This window comes from Geotrypetes seraphini, chromosome 1, assembly GCF_902459505.1.
Source record: "Geotrypetes seraphini chromosome 1, aGeoSer1.1, whole genome shotgun sequence".
In the NCBI taxonomy this organism is placed as follows: Eukaryota; Metazoa; Chordata; class Amphibia; order Gymnophiona; family Dermophiidae; genus Geotrypetes; species Geotrypetes seraphini.
The window spans coordinates 472,608,848-472,635,251 of NC_047084.1; the positions used below are offsets into that span (position 1 = coordinate 472,608,848).

Sequence of the window (26,404 nt, forward strand, 5' to 3'; positions counted from 1 at the left end):
TATCTCAGCCACCTCCCTGATGAGCAAAGTTTGCCTCTGGTGGATCTCATCAGGGGGGCCTCCAGCTCATCACCCTGATGGAAATCTTCCTCCCCCAGGGCTCCGACCTCATCCACCTCTTCTTCCCTCTCCAACTCTTCCCCCTCCTCTACTGCCCTGTTGTCATCGTGAGGATGAAGGGGGGGGGGGGCGCCGGTGCAGCTTGTGTATCACTGTTCTGAGGAGGAGAGGTGGCGTATGATGTGCCAGCCACTGCTTCCTCCTCCTCCTCCTCCTCATCCCCTTCATCCCTATCAGCAGCAGAAGGAGGATGGGACGCCTCTGCAAAAAGACAAGAAAATACACATTGGTATTAGTTGAAAGCGGTAACATCTGAGAACATCATTTGAATTGCATCACAGGTCACAATACTGTACATCTGGTCATTTACAAGATATTATGCAGGCTAACATATGGAACATTAGCAACTTATTCCACATGTTAGGCTTCCAAGAGTATCAAAACAGGCAATGGCTTTTATTATATTACTATGAATTGCATTTGTATAGTACTGTTGTAGTTTAGAAAGATATAAAATATGAGTTAAAACACCAACAAGTCAATGGCTTCTATGTAAAGTGATTTTACCTTGGTGCCCCAGGGAAGTATCAATGGCTCCCACAACAGGACCTATTCCAGGACCCACTATGTCCATCACCTCACTCTCCAGGACAGTCAGTTGGAGGTTGCCGCAAGGACCCTGCACATTAATCCGTTCCTGCTTCCGCCGGACCTCTCTCCGCAGGGCACGCCACAGTTTTTTCAGAGCCTCTATATCACGGCCCTGATGGTGTACAGCATCTATGTCACTGCAGATTCTTCTCCAGATAGCATGCTGGCCTTCTATCCCAATCCTATCAGCTTCCCTCCCAAAGAGGGAATCATAGTTGGCCCCGACTTGGGCCACAAGGATCTGCAACTCTCCATGCAAGAAATTCGATTTTCGCTTTGGAGCCATGTTGCAAGGTGTAGCCATCTTTTCAGGCTACTTGTAGAACACGTTCAAACACTCCCCCCATACAACACCCAATGAGGTGTGATGGGCGTGGTTAGGAAGCGGGCCAAGGAACCACACCCGAACGGCGCCCAATAGGCATAGAGAAAGTTTTCCCGCCATGCTGACGTCAGACGCTACATAGGCGTGCATGGGTATAAGAAGGTCCAGGTGAGCAGCGTTTCCTTTCTATTCTGTCCTATTGCTTATGCAGATGTTTGAGACTTTACTCTGTCTTAGTCTTTTACATTTTTTTTCCTATCTCTGCCTCCCATTTCTCTCTATTCCACAGAGCCATTAACAATATTCTAATATGTTGTTTTATCTTTTCTAGAAGCAGCTCAGATAGTAAGTCCAGGTGAGAATGATATTTTGTAAGCTACTTAGGTGTCCTTATCATAGAACTAAAGAAACCAACCAGCAAAAACTGACTTCTCTTTATGGGCTTTCATTGTGTGCTATTGTTTATAATAGTTATTTTATTTCTGATATCTCCTACTCTCCATTCCACAGGGCTGACAAAAATGACTGAGAAGACTGATAAAGACCATGCTGGGAGATATTTTGCTGGTAGAAAAATGGATATGTAAGTAAAATGGATGTGTTCATACATCTGAGAGGGTTTACTCATAGAGTTAAAGTTAATTCTTTGTAGAATCAAATTACAGGCAAGTTAAAATCAGGTGAGGAATGGTTCTGTGTACTAACTCATTGATAAGAATAGGTCGGGTGTGTTGGGGGGGGAGAAACACTGCCATTCAGTGGACATCCAATCAGTGTACATGGTTCAGGTGGAAAACTCCTAATGAGTGCCTAATGGCTGCCATTTTTAATAAGGAGTCTAAAGCTATGTTAGCACCTCTGTTACTTCTAGGTGTGTGTTCTGCCACAACTTCAGTGTTTAATTTTGGAGACATAGGTCTTTGTTAACAGTTTCTTTCTATTCTTCATTTCAGGTTAACTATGCTCATCACCTATGTGTTTGCCAGAGAGAGACCAGACGAGCAGCTCAGCACACCAGCTTGCACCTAGCCAAACAGTTGTAGGTGAGAATGATATATGGTAACCTTTATTTGCTTACTCTACTATTCTTCACTTGAGTCACTCTTCTGATGAGTGAAATAAATGTTCACAAAGCTAACATGTTTCACGCTTCTATTGTTCTCTTCACACAGGTATCCTTGATGACTTTCAGGAACAATAGTAAATTGATAATGTTGGCCTCATAGAACACCATGGCACGCATTCCTGCTGTTATATGCACACAAACTTTTTGTTTTCAGTTAGTCTATTCCCTCACATGAGTTCTAAACAGTAGCAGTGGAGGATTACAGGTGATATTAACCCACACCATCAGCGAGTTAAGGCTATTGCTTTAACAACTATACCACAGTGACATCTAAGCAGCTCAACATAAATGAGGTTAACACTTTTCTTCAGGGAAGGGAGGACAGATATGGACCTTGGGGGTTGAACCCCCTGTTTGTGAACCTTGTGTAAACCAGCTTCTCCTCTTTTCTGTTTTCAGGTGTCTTAGACAGGCAACTGCAGTATTGTCAGATGGAGTTTTGTATTACTGAGAGCAGTGCAGCTGTGAGCATCTTTGTGGTTTCCACACCTGCTTAACCAAAATAGTGCAGCTCAAGAACCAGGAGGATAGATTGAGGTATGTGGCCTTTACTTCCATCACCTTCCGTGAAAGGAAGAAAAACCCACATGTCTCATTTGGATTCTCCTGGTGTGGAGCCAACTCTTACTAGCAGTAACCCTATTCCTCAACAACAAATCTACCACAGTGACTTATATTCTCTTCCTTATGTAGCCATTTACTTTTGAACAGGGACTGGCTTACTTTGCACATCATAGCTGAGATGTCGTCATCTACCTACAGTTGCATATACCCTTGCATTCATTTGCTTCTTTCCTAGATTCTGCAATTATTTGACATCAGAGTGGCTAGCAGGTAATAGAATGAATGACAGACCCCAATAAAGATTGTCAAACTTTCTATATGTCACCTTGTTGTTATATTGAAAAGGGCCCATTCAGCAGTCCCTCCTGAACCCCTATCTACCTTGGACTCTGTCCACTAAACTGCTGATGCTACAAGGTTAAAACCACACAGGAAAGTTTAAACTATAAAAAAAATTTTTATTCAAATATAAAACTTTTTTTAAAATTTAAACTTTTGAACAAAATAACTATTTACATAACACATAACGCAGGGAAAGAGGGTGGGTGCCCCCCAAGAGCAGCTTGAGCTACCTCAGGTGAGGGGGGCGGAAGAGGTGCAGTTATTGAGAGGGTGTATGGCTGCTGGCACCATGCCCTCTTTCGGCTACCAGCGGCAAGAGGGCATGTTCCATCCTCTCAACACACCCTCTCAATACCTGCACCTCTTCCAAGAGGGCAGAGTAGGGCTCTATCTCCCTGACCACCCCCTCCTGAGGCTGGTCGGGCTGCTCCTGGGGGGGAACAGCAAGGAAAGGGGGTGGGATGGGAACAGGAAGGGCAGGAGAGTGAGGGGAAGGGCTATGGGTGGGGGAAGGGGAAGGTCCAACAGGGGATGGTGGTGGTGGTCCTGGAGGTAGTGGTGGGGCAGGCGGTGGGGGTCCAGGGGGCAGTGGTGGGGCAGGCAGTCCAGGGGGCAGTGGTGGGGCAGGCGGTGGAGGTCCAGGGGGCAGTGGTGGAGGTCCAGGGGGCAGTGTTGGGGCAGGTGGTGTGGGTGGTCCTGAGGGCTGCCAGGCCTCCTCCTCCTCCTCTTCCTCCTCCATCTCCTCTTCCTCCTCCTCCTCTGCCGAGGACCAGGGTGGGGCTCCCTCCATTAGTTGCGGGGCCTCCTGAGGGGGTGCCTGCGCTGCTGCTTGACAAGAGAGAAATAGGATACAGTCAGATATGTCCACAACACTTTTGAACATGACATTCTTTACTACGTTATTTTCTTCAAATGCTAATAACAGGATGCAAAGCACCTACTCCACTGTAAACATCAAAATGTAGCGTAAGTAAGTGAGGCAAGTAGAACACCATAACACCATTGTGACATGATATCACAATAGCAGCTTTACTGCAGATTTTATGATTAAGAATGGTTTACAGCTACTCAAGCATTTTCATCTATTTATTCTGGTAGGCTGATCACAAAGAAACACACGCTGGACTCATTACTCACCGGCTTCAGCGCGCAATTCCTCCCTCACCCCCTCAAGGAAGGCCCGCTCCTGGCGCCTCAGCAGCTGCCCCCTTTTCCTGAGATCCTCAACCTGGATAATAGAGAGAGAGAAAGAACAGAGAGGGAGGGATATGATGAGTGCCATCTAGCACTGTGGCATAACATGTTTACTTAAGTATTGACTTCTATAAGCACATAAAAATGGAGTACGCTGCCCTCCAAGAGCCCCTATCCGCTTTGCTGCCTGCCTCCACCCCCTTCTGCCACATGTTTTACATGAATGTATTCACGTACTCCAGCATTTTCCCCTTTCTGTGCTGGAGGCATCGCTATCTCTCTACTGTACCTGGGACAGTGGGGGGGGGGGTTAGGTGACATGGCCAGCATCACAAGGAGGAGTGTGGGATTGAACTCACAACCCCAGGGTGCTGAGGCTGTAGCCTATCAGCACTGCCCCACATTACAGCATGTCCTGGTGAGCTTACAATCATGCAGCAGGGGCAATAAAATAGTTTGGTCAGAAGGAGCAGGGTGGCTTGAAACCCCTGACGTCAGGGTACTGACGCTGTCACTTTAAACGTCATGCCACTATCTCCCTAGACCAGCAGATTGATACAGGAAAGTTGAAGGTATTTGAAATGACATAGCAGCACTTTAATATATTTGTTTTCCTTTGGCAAAGTTGATTTCAAGATGTTTCTATTACAAATGCGAAGCTTGTGACCCAAAAATTAGTTGTGTGCATGTTGTGAATGGAATAGATGCCTTCTAGGAGCTGAATTTGTCATTTGAAATCCTACTACTGCTCCTTTGGGTTGTGCTTTAATTTCAGTATTCAATGTAAAAGATTTATTATGCACAATTGTAGTTTTAAAAAGGAATCACAAAAAACATGACCGATTTGATCAAGACAGGTTTCCATCATAATTACTTTTTACATGATTAATTGTGAGGGCCTGACTTGGAATACTTACTTCCCTGGGACAGGAGGCTCTACGATTGTACCGCCGGGTCAGGCGGGTCCATGAGTCCCTGAATTGCAGGTATGACCTGCGATGGCCAGGCACTACAAAATAGTGGTGCTCCCGGGAGAGAAACAGCCTGGCCAGCAGCCTGGAGTCCTGAGTGGAAAAGTTTGGCTGTCTCCTGGCAGCCATTTTAGGAGAAATAACTGCGTATGAAGAACGAGCGATTCTATGACGTCACAATGCAAAAAAACACGATGACATGTTTGTGCCACTTGGGCGTGCTTGCAGCGGTCGTTCCGCGCTACATCAACACTGTTGATTACATCATAAACCACGCCGATATCGCTGTTATACAAAAAAGTACAGCAGAACGCTTAGAAGCTTACCGTGTAAACCTAATGAAACTTCACCTCCCCCAAACACAATGACAAATTATAAATGAAATAAATGAAGATTGGGAAGTAGGAGGTTCACATATTTTAGCTTAGCTATGCATGTTTGGGTGGGTGGAAAATAAAAAGAATATTGTCTTTGGTAACCTTAGTCAGGACTTGAACCCCTGCCCTTTGGAAGATACATACAGTGTTTTTAAGCACTTGAGCTATGTTGGGGATTTGGGAATGGGAATCTCCAGAAATGACTTTAGGTACAAGCTTAGAAGCTTACCATGTAAATCTAATGAAACTTCACCTCCCCCAAACACAATGACAAGTTATAAATTAAATAAATGAAGATTGGGAAGTGAGGTTCACATATTTTAGCTTAGCTATGCATGTTTGGGTGGGTGGAAAATAAAAACAATATTATGTCTTTGGTAACCTTAGTCAGGACTTGAACCCCTGCCCTTTGGAAGATACATGCAGTGTTTTTAAGCACTTGAGCTATGTTGGGGATTTGGGAATGGGAGTCTCCAGAAATGACTTTAGGTACAAGCTTAGAAGCTTACCATGTAAATCTAATGAAACTTCACCTCCCCCAAACACAATGACAAGTTATAAATTAAATAAATGAAGATTGGGAAGTGAGGTTCACATATTTTAGCTTAGCTATGCATGTTTGGGTGGGTGGAAAATAAAAAGAATATTATGTCTTTGGTAACCTTAATCAGGACTTCAACCCCTGACCTTTGGAAGATACATGCAGTGCTTTTAAGCACTGAGCTATGTTGGGGACTTGGGAATGGGAGTCTCCAGAAATGGCTTTAGGTACAAGCTTTGATAAGGGGTAATCATTGCAAGTATCTACAGGTGTATTTGATCTGAGAACACCCAATGAACGTCCAAAACGATTTCAAAATTCTAACGGCTTCTATGATGTCAGATGCTACTTTATGGTTAGGGTTAGGGCTACAGTTAAGTAGCTCGGTAGCTCAGTGAGTAAACGCGCTGTACCAATCATCCATAGGTTGTGAGTTCAACTCCTGGCTTGTGTTTTACTTGATTATAACTTTTACTTGATTATGCTGCAGGAGTGTGTTGTTGGGGTGTTGCAGGGGTGTCTAGGATGACAGAGAATAGTCACTTGCATTTTCAACAATGCATTTGAATTTCTTAAGATGAAACTTTAGTGAGCCGGGGGAGGAAGGTCACCGCAGCCTCGCGCCTCAGATGAAAAGGTTAATTTTTGAGGGACTGTGTAAGTGATCTGGGACAGTCTTCAGCGACTCGGAGCCCTCCTCCCGGCTGGGCAGAAGGAGGAGGCTTTGGCGGTGGTGGTTTTGGTGGTGAGTGAGGGCGGGAGGGGGGAGTCGCCTGGCTGCTGCATCTGCACTCCTGCTGGCCACAGACCTACTGATCACAGAGCAGAGATCACAGAAGCACGCAGGTATGTGCGCATGCGCGGCTAGGGTTTTATTATATAGGATATACACCTATCGCATCTCATTTTCATCACAAACACATTAGCGAGACTATACACAATACATTACAAAGTTGAGCTTGGGTTTGATAAAATAAACAGCATAATTTTGACTCTGTATTACATTTATTGAACCATACTTAAGAATATGGGTGTTGCATCCGTGACAACAGTGCTTTACACCATTGAGCTACCAGTCTTTTGCCTCAACTGACTGTGATATGATAGCTAAGTAGAGTATACTTTAGCACATCACTAAGGTATGCTATGACAGGGGAACCAGAGACACAGGTGTAGGTCAGTGAGTAAAAGCACTATATCGATCATCTGTAGGTTGTGAGTTCAACTCCCGGCTTGTCTTTTACTTGTGGCATATCTACCTTCCAGGTGCACCTTGATGATGTCACAATGAGATCAGCATTGTGCTGCTTGCTACTTCCTCTTCCTGTGAACTAGAAGCCACATTCAGGTCTAATCTGTGTTTTGATTCTGTTTCTAAGTTGGGCCAGTGTAAGTTATAGGATTTACCTTTGTTCTGAAGAATGAGCTGATTGTTGCAATGTTTTAAGACCAGGAGAGTGTTCTTTCGAGCAAGATATCACTTCTAAACTATCCTTTCTGAAATAATGTCTCTGGGAAATCGAGAGAAAGCTTATTGGATGACTTAGGGTGCCTTTCCTGCCAGTCTTTGTGGAACTTAAACAAAGTTTATATGGTGTTCAAAGTCCTATCCTTTCCACTTCTAATAGGAGGTGAGTATGACATTTCTCTACAGCTTTCTGTGTAGCATACATCTACCGGTTCCCACCTTCCATACTGATAATGTAAGTTCAACACCCACTCGGTATGTTTCATCTTCTCGTTCTCCTTTGAAACATAACATATTTTTTTTCCTTGTATTAATGGTAAACTGTACAATTCTGATATCCTAGAGGAAAAAGATACAACACAGCAGTGTTCTCTGTCTGCCATTCCCTACCTCACTGATATTGCTAGATCAACTAATATATAGTTTACAAAATGGTATACTGTGTTTTAGTTATCTTTTTCATCATCCTATACTTACAATGCTGAATGAGTGATAATAAAGAGTATAAATAAAGTATAATCTAAAAAAAAAAACCAACCGTACCCACGTCTATCACGGGTCCATTGGAGACGTCTTAATGACGTTTCAGAAACCTGCGTCTATTTTGCGCGAAGAGGTTGTAGGGACGTCTACCGCACGCCTAAGTACCGTTTGATTGACACTTGCGTTTGCCGGACGTCTAAAGCACGCCTATGTTAGACGTACTAATAGAGAATTTACCCCTATATGTTTGTTTCATCTTCCAACTATGTCTGCTTCAATGGTTTCTTTCCTTCTGGAACTAGTAGACCGCCTGCCTGTTTCCAATGGCAACATCTTAGGACATTTAAGGGGAAATTCTATAAGAGGTACCTAAAGATGCTTAGGCACCTAAATTAATTAGTAAATTGACTTCAGTTGAAAAAAAAAATGAATTGGGTGATAAGTGCCTATCTTCTTAGGCACGATTCTACAGAAGATAGGCGCCTATCGCATGGTGCCTAGCAGCACCTAACACCAAAGTAGGCGTGTTTAGGGATGGAGAAGGACTTAGGAGCCACTAGGTGTGATTTTTTTTTTAGAGGGCCTAGGTGCCTATGTAGGCCTTTAAAACCCTGGCCTACATTATAGGCGCCATTCTGTAATAGACACTTAAGTGTGATAGGTGCCTATCTTATTAGGAGCCATTTACAGAATTTCCCCCTGAATTTCCCCCTTATTGTTTGGACAAGGAAAGAAGGCTGGCCACCAAAAATGTTGCAAAACTTGCATAGAATCCGCATCATTATCTGGAAATTGAAGTAATTTAATTATCTAGATAACAAAATATCACTTTGAGAACCACAGTAACTTGGCAAACCAATTGAATACAAAAAGTCACTGTACCTGTTAAATAAGTCACCTGTTAAATATTCCTATTGCTCAGGAGGACTGAAGGGGAGGGGGTTTGATTTTGTTTGGTCATTCAGCTGCCACAAGCACCACACTTTCTAAGATATGTAGAGAAGCAATGTGCCAGGCAACGCTATCTAATGTTCTCCTTCCCTTCTGTTTCTGTTCCCAGAGACATGGGCCTTCAAACACACTGTATCATTTGGTCAGGGATGTGAAAAAGGTAAGAGCCAGCAGATAAGACGGCAGCTCACAGAGGTAAAGTAACCACCAGTGTTTGCGTGTTTTAGAGATAGCCTCTTTATTGCATGAGCTTCAAAAACTTCTTCTGCTCCCTTTTCTCCCATGCTTCCCCATTATTAACAGCTCCATTTTTTTGTAGAGAATATAATAGTTTTTTTTTCTTTTTTTTCACATATAGAGGGCAATTCTATAAAGAGGCACTATCTGGATCCTTTTCTATAAAGGGATGTAGCAAGTGCTTTCCGTTACAGAATATTAGTGAAACAGGTGAAATACATGGAGTTGATAACCAGCATGAAATGGCTCCTGACTGGTTAAATAGCCTGTTAGGGGCTAGCTGGTTATTTTCAGTGGCACTTAACCAATTAGTTAGTGCCAGAATGAAAACTGGCTATTTTGGAGGTGATCGGGGGCAGAGCCGGCACTAAGCTGGTTAAGTGCCAATATTCAGCACTTAACCAGCCACATCAGCCATATAAATAGGACCTCATAAAAGTCAGTAGTGTCTTTATGCGCTAACCCATTTGCCAGTTAAGTGCTGAATATCTATCGTACTTAAACCAGAAATTCAACGCCAGTTCCTAGACACAGCCAGGCACAGGATTTCTAGGTTTAGTGCCAGCGGTGGTCGGCAAATCACTTATCACCGCCGGCTGATCGGGCCCCCGTGTGTATAAACTAGGTGTAACCACTTACACCAGCTATAGAGTTGGCACATGTGCTTGCACCTAGATTGCTACCTGATGTGCATACATAATAGTAGGCTATAATTTGCATGCATAACCACGTGCCCCGCCACATTCCAACCAGACTCCGCCCATGTGCGTGCCCAACTTCAAACCACACACCATCACATTTAGGCACCATTTTACAGAATAGCGCTTTGCCACAATATTGGCATGTATGTACATATATGCCGGTATTCAGGTCATTTGCACCCAGTCTTGGTGCCTATATGTTGATGCCTTCTTTATAGAATTACCCTGAATGCGTAGTCAATGCCTTTCTAGGTTTCTTTTCTCGGTAGTGTTGTTTGCTTTAGATAAAGCGCTTTTTGCTTAAGGAAATGAAAGCTTTTTTGTTCATTTTTACTGTGGCGTAGATTTAGGCTGCTTCCTTGGCATTTTGTTGGGGTGGTGGAGGGAAATAAAGTTAGGGGACTGCAAGGACAGGAGCTTTAATGTTGATTTAAGAGTTTCTAGTCAGTCTGGTTAGACCTTCTTCCGATGAAGTGTTTTGAATTTGCTTTAGATGATTTTCCACAAAATACGGTCAAAATGGCCTTCACCCCATTCAGAAGACAAGTAGAAAAGCATTTTAGATCCTGAAGGCAGACCACTTTTTTAAATAAATTTTCTCATTACTCTATGCTGCTTGAATTTTTCATAAGCAGTTAAATCGATTAAATCATCAACATTTTCCATAAGCAGTTAAATCATCAAAGCCCTAAACACTTACCATACATGATATTCTGAGTGGTAATTTGGGCAGTGACTTCACAGTTTTATCTCTCTGCCCCTTTGTTTCCCTTACAAGTGTGAACAGCAGTGGTGCATGTTTCTCATGGTGAAAATCAGCATGTGTGGGCAGAAGTGCAGAGGCTCTGAGCTGGAACCGAGGGCAACAGCTACATCCAATGTCTAAAGGCCTGTTTTTTGTGTGTTTTTTTAGTTCAAAAATTTTTATTGACATTTTTTTTAACTTTATTTATTTTTTAATGCCAACAAAAAGTGCAATACAATTTATATATAAATAATGATAACCAACCAAGCACTTATAATCAATCAATATCTATACAAAAGATTAAAATTCCCTCCCCATCCATCATTGCCATCAGGAATAATACCAAAACAAAAGATATACCCCCCTTCCGCTCCCACCCCCCTGGATGTGTGGGTAAAAATCAACAGAAGATAAAGGACAACTATAGCAAATCTGCAAAAGATGTCAATGGACCCCAAACTAATTTGAATAACTTATTATGCCCCAGCATGTCAGCATTCATTTTCTCATATTTATAAGTTAAACATAAGTTTGCCCACCAAAAAGGAAAACTACGGTGATCCCAATTCTTCCAATTGCGAGTAATCATTTGCATGGCTATCACGGTCATAATAAGGAAAAGCCGGCATTTTTATTGAAATTTTGTATAATAACATACATTCAAACAGGAGAGAATATTATTCTGACAATCTTTTAACAAATTTTGTCATTACAAAGCAAAGGATATTTATGAAGTTGCTAAAATTAACTATCCCCAAACCACCCACCCCTCCCCATATGCAGAGAGTGAAATAATCATATCATCCCATTCACACACTGATACATCCATACATATCAATTTTCCAATACCATTTAACTATTATCCACATATGCCTGAATAGGAGACCAAAGTCTTTTGAATTTAGCCTTTTTGACTCTCTTTTCCATTACATTTGCCTCATATTTCCCAATTAAACATACTGAATTCCACCAAAATTGAAAAGACAACAAGGATGCACTTTTCCATGTTTTCAGGATGGTTTGAATAGCAACCGCAGCAAGTATTGCAATAACCCTTTATCATCGTTGGCCATATAAACTGACGCATCAAAGATATTGAAAATTATTCCAGCCTGTTAATAAGCACTTATGACAACAAAATCCTGGCTGAAATAGCCTTATATCAGATTCCACAACAATCCAATAGGCAGTTCTTACAACATTCCCCTATCAAAGGTTTTCCTTTTTGTTCTTTTGGTTTTGGGGGGTTTTTTCCCCACAAATGCTAAGCTGCGCTGGGGTGCGCTGACGCACAAAATATTACCTCGCAGCGCACAAGTTTCTCGTCACTGCGCACACAGTGTAGAGCACAGTTCTTCAACCGCCGGTCCGCAAACAAAATCTTGCCGGTCCGCGAAGGATTCGGTCCCCGCCGCAACGAAAGGCCGGCGTCAGCTGACTTGCAACTTCCTGTTGCAGTCGCTGTGCCGAGACTCCTGCCTTCGCCGGGACTCCTGCCTTCCACCGCGTTTGCCTCCTGCCTTGTCTCCGCACCTCCAGACCAGCAGCGGCAGCTGTGTATGCTTTTAACTTCGGCACAGAGCTGCCCCTAATCAATAGTTTAGCGCGGTTTCATAAGGCAGCCTCGGGGCCTTTGCTAGGCCGGCCCACATCGCATCATCGAAGCGGGCCGGCTATCAAAGGCCCCGAGGCTGCCTCATGAAACCGCGCTAAACTATTGATTAGGGGCAGCTCTGTGCCGAAGTTAAAAGCATACACAGCTGCCGCTGCTGGTCTGAACTCTTGGGCCGCTGAAGGAGGGCAAAAAGCAGCTGTCCTGGAGGTTTCCCTTCCTCTCGCCTTTACAGGTTCCTTTTTTCCACCTTTTTTTTTTTTCCTTCAAACGGCAACGGGCCCCAGCATCGACATCAATCAAGTAAGTTCCACTGTCAATCAAGCGGTTCTGCTCGGCCAAAGCTTCCCCTGTGACATGAGCCACCCTCAGGGGAAAGAAAGTGACCCACAAAGGTGAGGGGAAGGGGGGCAGATGATGGAAGTTGGGGGGGGGGAGAGAGAGAGAGAGAGAGAAGGGGCAGATGATGGAATGGAGGAGATGAGAGAGAGAGAGAAGGGGACAGATGATGGAAGTGAGAAGAAGGGAGAGAGAGCAGAAGGCAGATGGATGTCAGTTGAGAAGGGAGAGCAGATGCTGAATGGAAGTGGGGAAAGAACACATACTGGATGGAAGGAGGAGATAAATAAAGGGGGAAGAAAATAGTAAGATAATGGAGGGGTGAGGGAAAGGGGTGACAAGCTGTGTGTAGACACAGTGAAAAGAGGGAAACGGGACTAAATAGTAAGAAAGAATTTAATTTAGATGGAGGCAGAAAATAGAGAAGGAAGACCAGAGAAGAAAAGGGAAGAGAGAGCAGAGAATGATCAGATCTGAGTGGAGGAAATGAGAAGAGAGATATGCTAAAAACCACAGGGGGGAGGGAAGGATAGAGATGCCAGACCATGAGGGGAACAGAAGGAAGATGATGGATGCTAGACCAAATTGGGGGGTGGGGGGGGGGCAGGAGGAGAGATGGCAGGGAAAGACAGACAGTGAATGGAAGGGGCAGATGCTGGACTGAAGAGACAGAGAAGGTTATCATGCTGCTGTACCGGGCCATGGTACGCCCTCACCTGGAGTACTGCGTCCAGCACTGGTACTTTAAGAAGGACACGGTACTACTCGAAAGGATCCAGAGAAGAGCAACTAAAATGGTTAAGGGGCTGGAGGAGTTGCCGTACAGCGAAAGATTAGAGAAACTGGGCCTCTTCTCCCTTGAGCAGAGGAGATTGAGAGGGGACATGATAGAAACATTCAAGGTACTGAAGGGAATAGACTTAGTAGCTAAGGCAGGGAGAACGAGAGGGCACTCTCTAAAGTTGAAAGGGGATAGATTCCATACAAACGTAAGGAAGTTCTGTGGTAGAAAGCAACATATTTATTTGGCTCATAACTTGCTGGCGCCCGATATTTTTAGCTCACAGTGAAAAAAGTTTGCTCACAACACCCGCCCGCTTAGAGGGAACACTGCTAATACCACTTATAACGCCACAATGTCGTACGGACTGGCCTGCTCTTCGTACACAGAACAATAAGAACATAAGAATAGCCTTACTGGTTCAGACCAATGGTCCATCTAGCCCAGTATCCCATCTTCACAGAGGCCAATCCAGGTCACAAGTATCTGGCAAAAACCCATATAGTAGCAGCATTCCATGCCAACGATCCAGGGCAAGCAGTGGTTTCTCCCATGTTTGTCTCAACATTACCTATTTAGACCCTTTCTTACTAGAGAGAGTAATAAATCATACAACCTCTTTGTGGCATATGATTCCATTGACAGCTGGCTTCACTCCCAGACCAAATATATCCAGCTCCCGTAAGGGAGGAGAATAACCTTGTTCGTTTCAAAGGCCTACTGAAGAGCCATCTATTTAAAGAAGCATATACTTCTCCCTCCGTATTCGGTGCCGGTTTTAGAATCATGTCGATGTGAAAGATAGGCACCAGAAGTGTAGGCCAGGGTAATCAAGGAACTGAAAGGGACTATAGTTGAACTGCTTCAACTAATAGCCAATCTGTCAATCAAATCGGGAAGGATTCCGGAAGACTGGAAAGTGGTGAATGTTACGCTGATCTTCAAGAAAGGTTCGAGGGGTGATCCAGGAAACTACAGACCGGTGAGTTGACCTCGGTACCGGGAAAGAAGGTAGAGGTGCTGATAAATTACCACATTAATGATCACCTTGATGGACACAATCTGATGAGGACCAGCCAGCACGGCTTCAGCAAAGGAAGATCTTGCTTGACGAACTTGCTGCACTTCTTTGAGGGAGTAAGGCAGATAGACAAGGGCGAGCCAGTCAACATTGTATATCTGGATTTTCAGAAGGCATTCAACAAGGTCCCACATGAACGACTACTTTGAAAAATTGTGAGCCATGGAATCGAGGGTGAAATACTCATGTGGATAAAAACTGGTTGGCGGATAGGAAACAGAGCGTGGGGGTAAATGGACAATACTCGGACTGGAAAAGCGTCATAAGTGAGTGCCACAGGGTTTGGTGCTTGCACCAGTGCTCTTCAACATAATTATAAATGACCTGGAAATTGGTACGATGAGCAAGGTGATTAAATTTGCGGATGATACGAAGCTATTCAGAGTAGTGAAGACGCAGAAGGATTGCGAAGACCTACAATGGGACATAAACACGCTCGAGAAATGGGCCGCGACATGGCAAATGAGGTTTAACATGGATAAATGTAAGGTGATGCATGTTGGTAACAAAAATCTTATACATGAATACAGGATGTTTGGTGTGGTACTCGGAGAGACCCCCCCAGGAAAGAGACTTGGGAGTACTGGTCGACAAGCCGATGAAGCTGTCAGCGCAATGCATGGCAGCGGCGAAAAAGGTGAACAGAATGCTAGGAATGATTAAGAAGGGGATCACGAACAGATCGGAGAAGGTTATCATGCCGCTGTACCGGGCCATGGTACGCCCCCACCTGGAATACTGCATCCAGCACTGGTCGCCGTACATGAAGAAGGACACGGTACTACTCGAAAGGGTCCAGAGAAGAGTGACTAAAATGGTTAAGGGGCTGGAGAAGTTGCCATACTGCGAGAGGTTAGAGAAACTAGGCCTTCTCCCTTGAAAAGAGGAGGCTGAGAGGGGACATGATTGAAACATTCAAGATAATGAAGGGAATAGACTTAGTAGATAAAGACAGGTTGTTCACCCTCTCCAAGGTAGACAGAAAGAGAGGGTACTTTGTAAAGTTAAAAGGCGATAGATTCCGTACAAATGTAAGGAAGTTCTTCTTCTCCCAGAGAGTGGTGGAAAACTGGAACGCTCCTCCGGAGATATTGAGGAGCTGCAGAGTGAATGCATTTGTAACTCAGTAAGAGAAGTTTGAATTGTATGCGTACTTAATAAGGAGCCAATGGAGTGATTTGAGGAGAGGGGTGATATGGATATAGCGACTCTGGTGGAATATAAGTTGTGCAGCAGAATTTTGGACAGATTAAAGGGGAGAGAGGTTGTTAAGAGGAAGATCTGTGAGAAAAAAGTTGCAGTAGTTGAGACAAGAGGTGAAAAAGGTATGGATAAAGGGTTTGGTAGTGGGCTCCGAGAGGAAGGGTTGAATTTTGGTGATATTATAGAGAAAGAAGTGATAGATTTTGGCGGTCTGCTGGATTTGTGCAGAGTTGAGGGAGGAGTTAAAGATGACCCTGAGGTTGAGTTAATGAGACAGAGAGGATGAGAGCACCATCCACTGAAATAGAGAGTGGGAGGGCATGGTGCACAAAGATGGGGAAGGGAAGAGAGATGGAAGATGGGAATAGGGGAGAAGAAAGAGGGAGGGGATAGCATACATGGGTGGTGGGGAAGGGCAGAGAGAGGGAGGAAAGAGTGTGCATGGATAGATGGGAAGCGAAGACTTGGAAAAGTAGATTTGAGGAGGAAGCAGAAAAATGAAAGAAAGCTGAATGTTAAAAGTTAGTGCCAAAGATAAATGTAGACTTCAGTCCAATAAACATATCTCCAGGGAGTGGCACACTTCAAAAAGTAGGGAATAAAGTCCAAAGTCAAAACTATATCAAATAACCCCCTTACATATACTTGACAACTGTATTGTATTCTTGAATTATTAATATATGTAGTCTTTTACTTTGTACTCACAAACTGTAAATTTATTAGGAGGAACTGAAGTACAAAATACTTACAAATAAATATAAACTCCAGTGGACTAAGTATAATGCCTAAATGTTTCCAACACACAGCTTCACGTCGATAATGTTTAACAGTGTCCTGAAGAAACGGTTGTTCAGCTTGTGACACGATGGCCACCGTCGGCTGCATTGAGCACAGGCTGAAACAAGCATAGTGTGTCATGAAGCAATTAGAAAGCTGATCCTGAACGGGGCGCTATTCAGATAAGCGCTTTTCTATTTAGTTAATAGTTAGTGCAATTGCAATACACATTTGAAATCTGTAAAGGTTTTTTGTTTTTTTTGTCTTGGCCCATGATAGAAGTGTGTAGGGAGCTTGCACTTTTGACAGTTCTCCTACACAGCTCCGGGACAGCGTTCTTTCTCGCAGCTTCTGAGGCCATTTTTCCTCCTTAAAGGAAACATTTAGGGCTCCTTTTACTAAGCTGCGGTAGGGCATTAAAGCGCGGAATAGCGCACGCTACATTGCCCCCGCACACTAGATGCTAGTGTCAGGATTGAGCTGGCATTAGTTCTAGCCACGTAGCGCGCAGCAATACCCTGCATGCACTAAAAACGCTAGCGCACCTTAGGCATTATACTCAGTCCACTGGAATTTATATTTATCTGTATGAGTCTTTTTCTTTACCATATGCTCAGAGATATGAAGCTCCTGGGAAACTAGTCCCCATTAAGAAGCTCACCTCCCAATCATTGCATATGAGAACACAATAATTACACCCATACGTCTTTGTGACTTGTTAGACCAATGAAGGTCAAAATTTAACCACTTATTTTGAAGATGATTAGAGGGTTTCGACGCAGACCGCGTTTTATTGACTTCTTTAGGAAACCCAATCCAAAATATAGCATGCTTATCCAAGCTGAATTTGTAGATTTGATTCAAAGCACTTCAGCCAAAATCTAATGTTCACTGTGTGTTCTATGCAGTGCCCGGTAAGGTCTCTGTCAGAAAATTCTGAAATTCAACATGGGTTAAATGCTCTTCAGTCGCACGATGTTGAACATTGTTTTCCTAAACGTTATTAAAGAGAATTGACAAACTGATGGCAACACTAACAAGTTTAATGAGCAGAACGGAGAGATCGAGACGGAACATAAGGGACCAAATATTGGGATAAAAATACCAGAGAACCATTGCCACAACTCTTATACACTAAGGTCCCGGATTCTCTAACAGGCACCGTTGTCGTCAGTCGCCTTAAAAGCAGCTGTCAATCACTTGTCAATCACGCAAGGGTGCTGTTTAGATAATCGCGCCTCCGGCAAAAAGGTAGCCGCTGGAAATGTAGGCCAGGGGTTTCCAGATCGACATTTCCGGTGCCTACCTTTGACGTGAATCATGCCTCCGTAGGTACTTTACAGCACCTAACGCCACTTCCAGCATTAGCCATACTTACAGCGTTAGACACCGTAAAGCGCCTATGGAGGCATGATTCTGGTGCCAGCATTTTAGGCGCCATTAGGCGCTTTGAAAATCAGTTTCAAACGTTGCTTAAATGACATATTTCACTTAGCTTGGGCTCCTAAAAAAAAAAGGGGCATCGTTTCGAGAATCAGGGCCTAAAAGTAGAACCTTATACAAGTGTGAAGTTGGGCATGCAAATTTAGAGAGTGAGGATAGGGATCTCTGTGAAGTCCCAGCTTAGGTGAACTGTTATAAAGTTACCCTTTAGTTCATAGGCCCCTTTATCTTTATCCCTTTGCTCATAATGCCCTACTACTTAAGAACAGTCTGTAGAGAACTGGGCTTTAATTAATAAGCAGTGATTAAGCATCAATCATTAAATGTTGTCTGCATAATGCCAGAGAGGGAGAGTCATGAAATTTACAGTACACCAGATGTTCACATTCTTTCTTTATGAGCGATAAAAGAATAATATGCACGAATTAATTCTGAAGACAAGCTGATATTATATTGTCCATTTAAGTCAGTTTGACCATTATTTTATACCTGTAGACATATGCAGGTCGATATTCAGGCCACAAGAGGCAGCCCGCCTAAGTACTGCAGTTGGCGCTGAGCCCAGATATACAATGCCGGGCCATTTATGGTGACTGGCATTGAATATCTGGTTTCACCTTTGGCTATAGCAACTTAACAGTTAAACCAGTGTTCAGCACTAACCAACTAAGTGTTTAGCAGCCCAAGATAGGCTTGCTATTTAGACGGCCTATTTTGACCGCCAAACTTAGCTGGTTAGCGCTAAATATTCACGCTTAACCAGCTAAGTCATGTGACATAGCTGGTGATTGGCTAGCTGAAAAGTGCTAATCAGTAGCATAGTGAGGGTGAGAGGCACACGGTGTGGTGGTGCCCCCCGCCTCTTCTCTGCCCCCACCCCTACATGCTCCTACCCCGCCCTCCCCCCCTACTGCTGCGCTCACCACTTCCCTTCCAACATAACTCTGTAATGTTCATACCTACATGGGCTCTCCCTCTGATGTCGCTTCCTGGTCGCGGGTCCAGGAAGTGACATCAGAAGAAGAGCTGCTCGCGCCACAAACATTACAGAGGTATGTGGGAAGGGAAGCGGTGCATGCGTGTGGCAGTGGGAGGGCGGGGAAGGAGCGGGGAAGCAGAGAGGAGGATAGGTGCCATGCCCCTACCAAGATGGCGCCTGGGACGGACCGCCCCACCCCCACTACCTTACTATGCCACTGACACTAATTGCGTAGATAACTACCTATCTTGCATTGAATATTAGTGCTTATCTGGCTAAGTGCTGCTTAATTGGCCAGGAGCTATTTAACCGGTCTTAGGGATAGCATTTTTAATTTGAGATTGTGTTATTTACCCTTTGTTTGCCATTGTATTTTAAATTTAACTTTAATAGACCTGGAAATCAGTGCACATGACCTAAAAGAGAGACATATAATGAGAATTAATAAAACTGAAAATCTAAGATTCCTTGAGGTTGGAAGGCAGTAAGATCTCCTGTTTTGATAATATTTTAATGAGGGGTAGTTTTTTCTTTATTCTTGAAATGCCCAACTTGCCTGCTGTTTAGATGCATTTCTCAGAGTTTCTCTCTCTTAATCTTTGCCTCATTTAAGATATCATTGTCTCGCAAGGAGTAGCTCATTAAATTTTGGCTGTCAAAACTGCTGATCACAACACAGAGAAAGAGAGGAGCTAGGACCAGACTTTTCCTAAAGGGTGCAAGTCTGTGATGGACTGCCAGACATCTGATTAAACAGGAAGAAACCTGCAGAGATGTAGATAATACTGACAGCAACTTAATAGCTCAACTGTATAGTTTTTAATTGTGGTGATGAAGTAGTGACTTACTTTATATAGATGTATATTTCAATCCAGAAAAATGCTCGGGTGCATAGCGAGTGGAATGGCCAGTAAGAAAAAAGTGATAAAGTCATTGTTTAAATCTCTGGGAAGGACCCATTTGGAATACTGTGTGCAATTCTGGAGACCACTCCTTCAAAAAAGATATAAATAGGATGGAGTACATCCAGAGGGTGGCTACAAAATTGATCAGTGATCTCTGTCATAAAGCATATGGGGCCAGACTTTTAGACCTTCATATGTATACTCTGGAAGAAAGGCGGGAGAGAGGAGATATGATTGAAATGTTTAAATATCTCCATGGCATTAATGTACAGGAAGGGAGCCTTTTCCAAATGAAGGAAAACTCCAAAATAAGAGGGCATAGTAAGAAGTTAAGAAATTATAGGCTCAGGAGTAATCTAAGAAAATACTTTTTTATAGAAAGGGTGATAGATATCTGGACTAGTCTCCTGGTAGAGTTGGTAGAGACTAAAACTTTGTCTCCCTCGAACAGAGGAGATTGAGAGGGGACATAATCGAAACATTCAAGGTTCAGAAGGGAATAAACTTGGTAGATAAGGACAGGTTGTTCACCCTCTCCAAGGTAGGGAGAACGAGAGGACACTCTCTAAAGTTGAAAGGGGATAGATTCCATACAAACATAAGGAAGTTCTTCACCCAGAGAGTGGAAGAAAACTGGAACAATCTTCCAGAGTCTGTCATAGGGGAAAACACCCTCCAGGGATTCAAGACAAAGTTAGACAAATTCCTGCTGAACAGGACATACGCTGATAGGGCTAGTCTCGGCTATGGAGCTGGCCTTAGACCAGAGGGCCGCCGCGTGAGTGGACTGCTGGCATGATGGACCACTGGTCTTACCCAGCAGCGCAAATTCTTATATTCTTATGTTATGCGACTCTATTTATGCAGTTAACCTGGTCATTTAAATGTTGACTATCGGCCTTTAACCAACCAAGTGCCGATTCCACCCCCAGAATGCATATAAAATAGTCATTTTCAGTTCGGCGCTAACTAGCTATTTTCAAAAACACTAGCTGGTTAAGTGCCGCTGAAAATTAGCAGTTAGCTCAGAACTAGTAATTTAACTGACCAAGAGCCTTTTCTGGCTAGTTAAATCACTTTAAGCATCTACTCCTATGAGTTTAGTAATATTTTGAGTACAAATTTAGGCATTCAGTCCTAGTACATTTTCAAAAAACTAGCAAATTTAGGGGCATAACTCTCAAAGTTATGAGCATAAATCTTTTGAATATTGAGTCCATCTGGTTTCACTATGTTCTTGTTTATACTATATCAATAAAGTTTGTTAAAATTTGCTCAATGATATCAAAAGAGTAGGCGCAGTCTGGTCTTGTGCTTGTACAGCCAAGGTAGGTTCTCCATTCACTATATATTATAAAGTCTGACAGAGTTGTAAATGTCTGTAACTGTAATCTAGTTGCAATTACTGCTGGTTTATCCCTAGTATTTTATAAAGCACATAAGTACATATGTATCTTTTTAGAAAGACTCAAAGGGGTAAATTCTGTAAAGGACACCTAAAGTTAAGTATCCACAATGTGGACATCCAACCACTTAGGTCTCCAAATAAATTGAATAATAAGCCCAATTAACGACTTTAACAAGCAATAATTAGAAGTTAAACATATAAAGGCTGTACGCTATTCACAAAATAGGTGTCCAGAATTTCATAGACGCCCATCATAAAAAGATGCACCTAATGTGATAGGTGTGGGCATGGTTTTAACATGGATGTCCATTTATTGAATCGCATGCCGCTCAGCGATCTAATGCATCTACAATTGCATCTAAAATGTAGATGTTGCAAAACCAGGTCTACTTTTGGGTGTGAGTTGGGCGGTAGCTAGGTGCGAGTTAGGCATGGGTTAAGTGTGCTGGAGGCATCCAGATATAGTGATATGGGTGTGAGTAGGGTTTTTCTTCTTATTTTCTTAAACTTTGGGAATAAGGTTTAGTATGCATTACATTTGTTCATGTGCTTTGCTTGAGTAATGCATTATTAAATATCTTTTAACCTTAATATCAAACTGGAGTACTCTTTATACCAAAAAACAGAAGGTTTAGTATGCAGTATATATATATTTTTTTCATGTGCTTTGATTGAGGAACACAGAGGTAAAAGGAGATTTTTTGCAGAGAAACTGGGCAAGTGTTGATGGTACATGTGTGATATTTAGCCTAGAGAAATTACTGCTTGTGAATCAAGAGGATATAAGCTTGGTTTTAAATTGACACATGGCTTAATGGCTGAGTGTGTGGTACAGTGGCTAAAGCTACAGCCTTAGCACCCTGCAGTTGAGAGTTCAAATCCCTCACTGTTCCTTGTGAACCTGGACAAGTCACTTAATCTCTTTGCCCTAGTTACACTAGATAAGAGTTTGAGCCCACCAAGACAGAAAGGAAATATGATAAAGTAGCCAAATGTAAATATCACTTAGGATATAAGTGGTATATAGATAAATAAATATAATAGTGGTACCATTTTACTGCATACAATTTTAATGTAAAAAACATCATAAAAATGTCATAACACTAAAATGCGATAACGTTATAGACTTTGTCAAGATGTCTATGCAACACCTAAAAGGTGATTCTATAAAGGACATCTAACTATAAAGACATGCTTACATTCGCTGGACGCCACTGAGCATGATTCTCTATTGTGCTTCTATGCATAATAGAATTGTGCTGAGTGTTGTGTTCACCGACATCTAAACAACGCCTAACTTTTAGGTGTCCTTTATAGAATTTGCCTCAAAATAGATGCCATATCACCTAAACCAGTGGTTCCCAACCCTGTCCTGGAGGAACACCAGGCCAATTGGGTTTTCAGGCTAGCCCTAATGAATATGCATGAAGCAAATTTGCATGCCTATCACTTCCATCATATGCAAATCTCTCTCATGCATATTCATTAGGGCTAGCCTGAAAACCCGATTGGCCTGGTGTTCCTCCAGGACAGGGTTGGGAATCACTGACCTAAACAACCTATTATATTACCCTTTCAATGGATATCTTATCCAGAACAGGTACAGAAAGGTAAATAGCCAGGAACCCCTTTTGAGAAGTCAGACCCTTTAAGAAGTCAATGAGCCAATGGGTAAGGGGGTAAGACAAGCTCCTAACAAGGAAAGTTCCCCTGTTTCACCTTCAGGAAAAGCAGGCAAATACCAAGCCTGGTACACAGTACTGTTTGTTTTGTGAATCCAGATGGGACTATGGGCAAAAGGATTTTGTTATATTCTTGGAAATTGCTTGATATAGAGCAGTGGTTCTTAAGCCTGTACTGGAGGACCCTCAGCCAGTCGAGTTTTTAAGATATTCCTATTGAATATTCATGAGATAAATTTATATGCCCACTACCTACTTTATAGGCAAATCCTGCTCATGCATATTCATTAATGGCTCACAAGAATGGGAACATCAATTTAATACTAGCTTCCATTTACACTTAGAGCAATAACCTGAAGAAGCTATTCCATTATTTTTAATTCCAAATATACTGTTTATTTCATAAATTCATGCATAAAATCTATCAGTGAGATAACATTCCTTACTAACTAACCACATAAATACAAATATAGAAATACCTATTGTTGTTCAAATAACCATACAGTGACCAGTAAAGCACCGTTTTAAAAATTGTTCATCAACTCTCATATAATACCAATTTTTCCACGTTGATCTGTCCTTACAGTCCTTCTTCTTTTCATTCGATTCAAATCTCCAAACTTACGAATGATCTGAGTCTTCAATAGATAAATTCCATCTCAAACTCTTTCTTTCTTAGTTGAATGAATAACAATCTAGTCCGACACAGAGCTGTGTTTCGCTGTAAAGCGTCTTCAGGAGCTAAAAGGCTTAAGTGGATTTACATATGTATGCATATACTGATATTCTAATCATTTCCACATGTATGTGGCTTAGAATAGAATTGCCCTTGAGTTGAACTCATAGAGGCATTCCGATCGACTCTGAATATATTTGTTTTTAATGATTATTTTGCAAACATGATTAGACTCCCTCCACGCCTCCCCATAAGCCCTGGGATACTATTGGAGGGGTGGGAGCAGAGGAAGGGCCTTCCTAATGTGGTTTAGATTATTGGGGGGGGGTTGTTCTTCAGGAGGAAGGAGCCACATGGGGCTCCTTTTACAAAGCCGTGCTAGGTCCTTAACATGCGGAATAGCGTGTGCTAAATTGCTGCGTGGACTAGCCGCTACTGCCTCCTTATGAGCAGGCGGTAGATTTTCGGCTGGCGTGCACTAATCCGGTGTGTGCGCTAAAACCGCTGGCGCACCTTCGTAAAAGGAGCCCATAGTGTGCACTTGCAAACTTGGGGGGGGGGGAACTGATTTAATGTCAGGCTCTTTTTTGTTTCTTTGTTTTCCTCCCTTAATTGTGGTCTCTACAATATGTAACGTTTTACTTTATTCTTAGCATTAGAAAAGAAACTTTATACAGTCTGTTGCAAGAGTTTTTTCTTCTAATATTATTCATTGATCCTAAAATTATTTATTTTTTAAAGAGCTTTGCTTCCCTTCAGTGGCTTAATGCCTAATCTGAAATTTGTTAATTATATCCATTTGGTAGACAAAGAACTCCCCCTAGTGGATTTTCTTTAACATATTCTGTGCTTTCTTTTAACCTAAATCAGGACTCAGAGTCAGAATCTCCTTTTTCATGCGTAAGAAAATAAACTGAAAACTATAATGAACTAAATAATTTGATTTGCGATGTTTTGAAAAATACCTGCTGTTCAGGCCTGGGATCTGGAGTTCTTTAAAATTAGTTCATTGTTTGGATTTAGCATGCCTGGTGCAATTTTAACACTATTTAAACCACTTTTATGTAGTTTTAAATGTTTTAATAACATTGTTTGTGCAATAAATTACACTATTTGCATTTTCAGTGTACAGACAGAAGAGGACAGACATTTAATAGTAGACATTCACAATATAGCTGTAAAAGAGGAAGTATTATTAATAGGTAACGTGACCATTTATTTTTTCCTCAAAATGGGGCATCTACTAATTTTCAGTCCCACCCCCAATCCCAGCCCAGCCCCGCCCCCAATTCTTCCATTCATTTTTCATATACAGTATATACAATATCTTATTAATTAATAATGGTAACCATAAAAAAATTTAAAAACACAAAGCACGCTGTACGCAGAGAAAATGTTAATTATCATTTATATTTGGGGGGGTTTTCAAAGAGGTCAAGATAGATGACTTTAAAATATGGAATGTCACCTCAGTAGAACTATAGAAAAATAGACAAATATAGTGCAAAATATAGACAGCAGATATAGGGCTCCTTTTATTAAGCCGCACTAGCGGGGTTAATGCGCATGACGTTTCATCACACGTTGACCCCCGCGCTAGCCTAAAAACTACCGCCTGCTCAAGGGAGGCAGTAGTGGCTAGCGCAGCTGGTGGTTTAGCGTGCGGTATTACGCGCATTAAACCACTAGCGTGGCTTGATAAAAGGAGCCCATAAATTCTCAAAACTGACACATTTTGATCACTAAATTGAAAATAAAATCATTTTTCCTACCTTTTTGTTATCTGGTGAGTCTCTGGTTGCACTTCCTTCTGACTGTGCATCCATTCTTTCTGTCTTTCTTTCTCACTCCCTGCCCCCCTTTCTTTCTTTTTTCTTTCTTTCTCTCTTCCTGTCTCCTCTTTCTTTTTTTCTGTCTTTCTTTCTCCCTGCCCCCTTATTTCTTTCTTTCAAACTACAAATCTCTTCCCTGTTGCATCTTTAAAGAACGTTAAGCCCTGAGCAGGGCTGCCACTGGCATTCAGGGCCATCTTTCCTATTTGCAGCAGGCTTGGGCACCTCCCGCAGCTGGTTGGCGTCGAGCAGCAGCTCCTCCAGGCTGCAGCTGTAGCGGTAGATCTAGTTGCTCTCTTTCTGAAAACGGAACATTTCGGTGTCCCGAAGCTGTGCTTGGGGACAATGGGACAGTGTACCTAAAAACGGTACGTATGATCACATTACTATTAGGACATTTTAACATGTCAGATATTGATTGGGGTTTCCCTATTGTGGGGTCTTCTAGAAGTAGGAAGATCATGGATTTTGTACAAGGAGAACTATTCCAGCATTTGGTAATGGAACCCACATGGGATTTGGTCATACTGGACTTAGTGCTTATAAACAGGGAAAGTGCTTCTGATGATCATTTGGCATCCAGTGATCACTGCATGGTACGGTTTAATATTAAGATAGGTATAGAGAAGGCTCATTCAAAAGCAAAGGTTCTAGACTTAAATAAACTAACTGTTCAGATAGGGGATTATGTTATGGAATTGTCTGGATGGAAGCATCTGGAAGAAGTAGAAAAGCAGTGGGCAAAATTGAAAGGATCTATTATAAGGGCACTAAACCATTTTGTAAGGAAAGTAAGTAACAGTAAGAGGAAAAGAAGGCTGCTTTGGATCTCAAAAAAGGTAAGGAAAAGAGGTTAGCTTTCATAAACTATAAAAGATTACAGAAAGAGGAAGATAGGCTAACATATCTGGAAAGGCTAAGTGGTATGGTGGTTGTGTTAGTCCAATGTT

The 26,404-nt window shown here is 42.5% G+C and overlaps 1 protein-coding gene across 1 annotated transcript in view; it reads left to right on the top strand.

Moving 5' to 3' along the window:
- Positions 1–26,404, top strand: part of TRPM3 (transient receptor potential cation channel subfamily M member 3) — a 492,536-nt gene that overhangs the window by 325,795 nt on the left and 140,337 nt on the right. Inside the window, exon 12 of the mRNA XM_033962555.1 lies at positions 9,163–9,213. Within this exon, the coding sequence (XP_033818446.1) occupies positions 9,163–9,213 (51 nt within the window). The remainder of the gene's footprint in view (positions 1–9,162; positions 9,214–26,404) is intronic.